The sequence below is a fragment of the Lonchura striata genome, chromosome 1, assembly GCF_050655825.1.
Source record: "Lonchura striata isolate lonStrDom1 chromosome 1, ASM5065582v1, whole genome shotgun sequence".
NCBI classification, from domain to species: Eukaryota; Metazoa; Chordata; class Aves; order Passeriformes; family Estrildidae; genus Lonchura; species Lonchura striata.
In genome coordinates, this window is record NC_140703.1 from 6,515,314 (window position 1) to 6,522,846 (window position 7,533).

At 41.7% G+C, this 7,533-nt stretch overlaps 1 protein-coding gene across 4 annotated transcripts in view; it reads right to left on the reverse strand.

Moving 5' to 3' along the window:
• Nucleotides 1-2,164, reverse strand: part of JAM2 (junctional adhesion molecule 2) — a 32,582-nt gene extending 30,418 nt beyond the window's left edge. For 3 of the 4 annotated variants that reach the window (XM_021532402.3, XM_085592521.1, XM_085592406.1), the window contains exon 1: nt 1,835-2,019. In XM_021532402.3, coding sequence (XP_021388077.1) covers nt 1,835-1,889 — 55 coding nt within the window. In that variant the 5' untranslated portion in view covers nt 1,890-2,019. Of the gene's footprint in view, nt 1-1,834 lie in introns of all 4 variants that reach the window. The other variant, XM_085592580.1, reaches the window with a different exon arrangement.
• Nucleotides 2,165-7,533: the final 5,369 nt, after the last annotated feature.

Below are 7,533 nucleotides of genomic sequence, written 5' to 3' on the forward strand. Positions count from 1 at the left end.
CTGATGTCCTCCCCTGACTCAGCCTGAGGGTGTGTCCTCTTGCCACGTTACCCATATGCTGCTTGTGAGGTATCACTACTTCCTTTTCCTCACTAGTTTCTGCCCATTCTCCACCATCTCCAGAGCACATGGGTCCCACATAAGAGACTGCTCAGCCCATTCAGGTGGCTTGGACACCTGAATTACTCAGCCTTACTGTTCATGTAAACACATTCCAGCCACAGGAGCAGCAGCAGACTTCTGGTTCCTGGATTTCTTCCTGGGTTTCCTCTGACTCCCACAAACAGTAGGCATTTGCACACTCATGCACCTACAATCACTTTCTGAATGAAAGGACTTCTTATCAGCACCTTTCTTGTAAACTTGCTTTCCACCTAGTGTTTCTTTGGAATTGGGACAGTAAGGGGAAAAAAAAAGCCCACCAAGAAGAAACTTTCAAGTCTGATAACGATGTAGGCAGCAGACTTTGATGCACTGTATTGCACGCTCTATCATTTCCTTAGCAGTCAAAGCCAGCACTGCCAACAGACAACTAACCAGAAGGCTGAGCAGCCTGAACACACTGAAATCTGTCACCAAGAAAAAAATCACAGCAGTTTCACCTGCTCAGATATATAATGAAATTAAGAAGAAATAAAGTAAAAAAAAAAAAAAAAAAAAAAAACAAAAAAAAAAAACCACCGGCAAGACATGTTGTTTATTATTATTAGTTACTATGTGAAAGAGTGAAAGAGAATTTCTGCACTAGCTGTTCATTTAACAGCCCAACATTTCCATAAGGTCTTGTAGGAGAATAAATAGAGGGGAAAAAAAATTTCCAAGCCAATGACCTATTAGACATGCATAACTTCAAATATCTCCACTGCAGGACTCTGAAAAAAAAAAAAAAAAAAAAAGGGGGGGGGAAGCTTATATACACAGAGCTTTTTGTTAGGTAATGTTCTATTAAGAGGAATGAAAGGTAAACCTCAAAATATACCCAGCATCAGTACCATGGATGTTCCACATCTACAGTGGATTGAGAACCCATCCTGGGCTGGTCCTAGGTGGTCATTTCATTGGAAGATGGTGCAACATAAATATTTTCAAAACACTATTTTCATGTACAGCCCTTTCCCCAAACATCAGTAAGACACAAAAAGCATAGAATAGAAGCACTGTATGAAGACATGATCTGAAAGTGACAGCCTTATCACAACTGGCACTACTAACAGTGTGATAATTCAGTGGCTCTCCGCAGGTATGTGCTGCACATATCTGCTTTTTCCTATTATTTATGCGTGCTTTCTGTTTGGGGAATCTTTGCTCAACTTATTGTAACCTTAACCTTTTATTTTTAAGGAGTTCGGAGCATAAAAATACTGGAAACTCAAGAACTGTTCCGAAGATGCAGCATCCAGCGCTGGCAACAGAAAACGCGCTCCCGCCCCTCGTTCATTCACCTTGTAAAGGCCAGAAAAACAAAGTATGCAGCCCGCATCCTAAAGTTTGCACGGCGGCAGACGGCCGCTGACTCGCACTTAACCAGGCCGGCCTTTAACAGGTTACATCCGAGCGAAACCATGGAAAGACACACGGAAAGAATGCGTGTGGCGGGGGACGCGCTCGTTTGCGTTTCGCTCCTGGAAACGCTATTTGGCTGCTCTCGCCCCGGGATGAGGGAGGGGAAGCGGCACCTCCAGGAGCCATCCGCCTCAACACACGCGTAAAGACCCCGCGGGGAGCGTCCCCCGCACAGCCCGGCGGCGTGGCGGGTCGGAAAGCCCCGCAAGTAGGGAGCTGGCCGGGGCGGCGGGGCGCGGTGGCCCCGTGGGACAGGGACGCGGGCACTTACAGCTGAAGAACCCCACGAAAAGGAGGAGCAGCAGGCGCGGATTGCGGCTCGCCATCTTCCCGTACCGGCGGCGGCGTGGGGCGGTGCCCGGTGCGCCGGGGGCTCCGCGCCCGCGGAGCTGTTGCCGTGCGCGGCCGCGCTCTGCCTCCTCCGGAGCCGGAGCCGCCTCAAACTTTTAACGTGTCCGAGGAGGCGTCTCCCCGCTCCCAGCGCAGGAACCGGGGCGGGGATGTGCCCTGGCCACCCGCCCGCTCGCCCGCCCGCCCGGCAGCGGGGAGCCGCGGCGGGATGCGGCTCCGGGAGCATCCCTCTCCTCCACCGCCCCCGCAATGCCCCCGCGCATCCCCGGGGCTCTGGGGTGTTGAATACAGCAGTTCTTCTCTCCGTTTTGTTCCTTTTTAAGCTGTGACATCTTCATAAACTCAAGGACATTTGTTGCAACAGAATAAACTTTTCGTTAGGAAAAGATTGAATGTCTCTAAGAAGAGCGTTGTCCCTGTCGGCGCGTTTCCCTTCAGGCAAATCCTCTCAGGGAGGAAGTAGGGATAACGGGGTGAAGTCACGGAACAAACACTTGGATATTCCGGCTAACAAAAAAGCCATGTGAGGGCGAGGCGCTGTTTTAAGGCGAAAGAAGTCACAGTGACTCCTTGTGTGCCTGTCTATACAGCTGGATTGGACAGAATCCCACCTACAGCAGGAGATGGGTTGGTTACACGGTGACCTTCAAAATATTTTTATTATGTTATTATTTTATACCAGACTATGAGAGTTTTTTGTTAAATATACAGGTGGTGTAATAGTTCTTTAAATTTATGAATCAAGGAAAATTACTCATCTTGACAGTGGATAGTGTATCTGAGTAGTTTCCAGTCACATCTTAAAAATGCATTACCACTGATGTAAAGCAATTCTATAACAAGAAAAGTATCACAAGTAATTTTTTTGGTAATCAGAACATCAATGATGGCTATATTTTGTTAGAAAGCAAGAAAATGAAGAAAGATCATTTATAAATAAAATCTCTAACAGCTATTTTAATGGAGAACAAGGAAGTAGGATACCATGATGCTCTTCATGGCAAAATCTTAGTTTATTTTTCACGTGGAAAAAAATGTATACAGAACACAAGTAATATTTCTTTTAAAAGATCTACATACATATATGTATGTATGTATGTCTGTCCAGTATACATTACTGGTATCATGACATGCATTTTATAAAATCAAAACTGTCCCATTGAAAACAGAAAAATTTTTTGTGTGTCCCAGCACATCATAGTTTTAGGCAAGTACAAAGGTTCATTGATTTCAGTAGAACTGCTTTACTATTTAGTCAGACAATGATGGAAATGTTGTCTTGATATAACATTTAAATATGGCAAGAGTCTGGTGGAAAAGTTATAAACATGGGGAATATTAAGAAATGGCAGTATGGAATGAAATTAAAGGGTAGGCAATATAGGATGTTATTAATACTGATGGCTGATGAAAAACTAACATGCCCAGGCTGTGTGTGCTGGAAGCCCCAAAACCCCTCCTTGTGCTGGGCTGCATCCAAAATCCAGTAGGCAACAGGGCAGGGAGGGGATTCTGCCCCTCTGCCCCGCTCTGCTGAGACCCCACCTGCAGGGCTGCATCAGCTCTGGGCTCCAGCACAGCAAGGACAGGGACCTGCTGCAGCCAGGCCAGAGGAGCACCGAGGGGAGCAGAGGGATGGAGAGATCTGCTGGGAGGAGAGGCTGGGAGAACTGGGATTGTTCAGCCTGGAAAAGAGAAGGTTGCATGGACAACTCACAGCAGCTTTCTAGTATCTGAAGGGAGGCAGGAGAGGGAGTCTTCATCAGAAAATGTAGTGACAGGACAAGGAATAATGGGTTCAAACTGAAAGAGAAAAATTTAGGTTTATATATAAACTTAAACCTTACAGTGAGCATGATGGCATGGATTGCCCAGAGCAGCTATGGCTGACTCATCCCTGAAGTGTCCAAGGCTCGAGTGTTCAAGTGTTCTGAGCGACCTGGTCCAATGAAAGGTGTCCCTGCCCATGGCAGGAGGTGGAATGAGATGGACTTTAAGGTCCCTTCCAACCTAAATCTTTCTGTGATTCTGTGATTCATTAATGTAGCTCTTATACTAGAGCAAATCCATTCAAGCATGAGGTCAGACTAAAGTTCCTTTCTTCTGTTCACTATTTTATTTCTCTTGCAAGTGAAGCAAATTCCTAGTGTTTCCCCCACATTTCTCTGTTTTTCGTACAGTTCATATTTTCTTTTCATTCTCTTCTTTTATTTCAGCAATGGCTAGATTATGGTTTTTCCACTTGCTTTATACTACTACAGGAAACACCAGCAATTAAATGATAGTATTTTGAAGGCACTTACAGAATTACTGGAAAAATGGTTGTAATACATATAGTTCATGTAATATATACACTTTTTCTCTATGTACTTTGCTCAACAATTGTATTCTTAAAAATACTGTTAAGTACTTTGTTAGAAGGGCACAAGACTGCTATCCATATTTTTTACCTTTTAAAGTTGGAGTAGAAATGTTTTCATCAAATAACACATAGCGCCCAAAATGGAAGAATTTGTTTGAGATGCTCACTTTAACAGTTATTCTTGGAGAACTTACCACAGACACTCCTTTTTAGAATAATAAAAATAGTTTATAATTAACATCTGCACACAAAATGCTAATCAACAATAACTATCTTACTTTGTGATAGCTGTTCTGGTCAAGTTCTTTGTATAGAAAAGCCTTGAAAAATTGAGTGTAATTGCAACATGATTTCAAGATTTGGATGTCTTGTTACAATCCCAGGAATATAGTTTTTGCTATAATGGGCAAAACTCCTTCATAACAATGTTTAAGGCATGAACCACTTCAGTCTGTGACACACAGTTGAAGAGTTCTGTTCTCACCTAACAGAAAAATTGTTTTGAAAAATAATTTGTAAAAATTCAGTGAAAGACCATAAGCCTCTGTCTCCTCACTTGGGAAACATTTTATCTTTCCTAGCTATATAATGCTAAAAATGAATAAAGAGAAATTAAGTTATATTAAAAGAATCCTCCTTTTGGTGATTTCTCTACTCAAAATGTATTTTATTTTGCAGAGGGGAATAAAACCTCTCTAGATTTATTCTTCTGCAATTAACACGCTGATTTCTAGAATAGCTTTGATGTAAAATAACAACAATAAAAAATCAGTATAACAAATTAGAACTGCTAAATTTGGTTGCAAAAGTTTTGCAATGTAGATACTCAAATCTATCACAGATAGATTACCAAGGAAGATGACTGATTCTGCTTCTCAAAAACCTGCATAGAAGAGGGGCAAAAGTGGTGAAGCAGTGCAGTACATGAAGAAAACTTGCTGCTTAATTAGCACCTTGAAGAGTAAGATGCTAATTTCTATGGAATCTCTTCTTTGTTATGCCTTACACATGCCAGACTAGAAGAGATAATGAATGTTCATCCCTTTACTGCCATTAAAAATAACTTTAGAAAGAAGTTTAATGAATGACAATGTTTCCCTAGTCTGTCACATTCAGGCATATCTCAAGTTTACTCATTGAATTTAAGAAGATTAAATAATGCAACCCTCATTCCATGTAAGAAAGCACATATTTTTACCCCACTGATAAGCAGGTAGTATAGATATGTGGTGATCTGGAAGTAGCAGTTCTCTTGTTTGCAGAGTGAAATGCCAGTGAAAGCATAAAGGATTACAGTTCTGTGCTGCTTTCCCTTTTTCTTCCTGTGCTTTCCTACCATGATTGCTCTTTAAATGTTTTAGTGTCTCTTGGTTCATCTATAATAGAAGATAACCCAGCAAGTTTGTAGACAACCGTGCCTGATAATGATAAGAGTAGCAGTGGGGAAGATGTAGAATATGGAGCCACAAAGGGAGAAAATGAAAGACACAGAAAAAAAAGTGTTCCTGTGAATAATCATGCCTATCATTCTTTATATGGACACTTGAGAGCTCACTGTTATTGGAACTTACATGGTTCAGGCTTTGATCAAGAAGACACCTTAGAATATGCTTCCATATTTAACAAAGAAGAAACAGATTTTTCCATATTTCTAAAAAGAGAAATGTTATGTTTGAGATGGTCAGAGGTGCCATTTGAGATTTGGTGCCACAGCCTGTGCATAAGATCTCTGTACATATTTTTTCTCAGCACACTAAATTGTTGTCACATATATTTGCTCTAATAAATGCTGAATACAGTAGCACACAGCTTGAAGTGACCATTCTGATGTGATTCCAGGCATAGCTATGGGATAAGTTGATGGAAAATTATTTTGTAAAACTGCTAAAACAGACTCCATTTAATTTAGCTCAATTGCCAATACGCATATTTTACAATCAATATCATATTTTTTTTCCTAAAGTCTGTATATTGATGTACTATGCATTTTTTATGCAGCTTTAACTGCCAGCCTGCAGTACATTGAATCTATCAGCTTGAAAGCCTTGCCCTTTAGTGTAAAGAATAATCAACAACCATATGTGGGGACAGGCTGATATTTCCAATTTAAGGGACACATTTTCTTTTGCAATTTTAGTTATCATGGCACCTGGTTTTTTACAATGTCCTGGGGTATTGCTTTAATGGTTGCCACTCCCCTGCCTGTCACCAGGGCCTTGTCTCCTTTTGAGTTCTGTGGCATTTTATTATTTTTTATACCTGATTTATCTGAAAAAGTATCTGCTTGTTTTGTAATTTGAAACTAAAAACTGTGAGCAAGAATATTTTTGAGAAAAGAAGCAAAAAAATATTTTCAGATATGTTTTTTTTTTTCTTCAAGCTGTCACTGATGGCTGTTTAAAGACAGACCATGCCATGGATTAGTTGCGTGGCTATAATGCAATGGACTAGAGTAGTGATAGAACACTGTATTGCTATTAGACTCTTAAAATATTTCATACCTAATGGGACTGTCAAACTTCAATCAAGAAGGCCACAAAATGTGAGGGCAGAGCAAGCAAAGAGCAATACAAATTACTTGTTCTTAGTAGCATTTTTCAGTGAAAACCCCTACAGCCCACCTTCATTTTCTGGAATGTCTTCTATGATTTTATCTTTGACTTGCTAAGTACAGAATCAATGCCTTTTTCTTCTTCTTTTTTTTTTTTTTTTAAACTGAATTTGCAAGATTACTGCCACTGAGTAGGCGGCTCAGTAGCAAATAAAGGTACATTTCAAAAAAAGATCCATCACATAGGACGGCATTGTAGGACACAATTCAGCCTAAGCAACAGTGGACAATGCATTAGCCACAATGCTACTGGTGGAGAATTCGGAATTATTTTGGCACAGTGTTCATAACGCTTTACTGCTCACTAGGTAAAAGAATGCCTGGATGGCAGAGCCCAGACTTCTGGTGAGTGGTGTAAAATCCAGTTGGCAACTGGTCACCAGTGGTGTCCCCAGTGCTCAATATTGGGGACAACCCTATTTCATCTCTTTGTAAGGAGGGGATTGAGTGCATCCCTCGTCAGCTGCAGGTAACACCAAGCTGGGTGGGAATGTTGATCTGCTGGAGGGCAGGCAGGGTCTGGATCAATGGGCTGAGGCCAGTGCTCTGAGGTTCAACCAGGCCAGTTACCAGGAACGGCCCTTAGGTCACAACAACCCCCTGCAGGACAGGCTGCAAAGCAGGAAAAGGACCTGGGGGTGTTGGT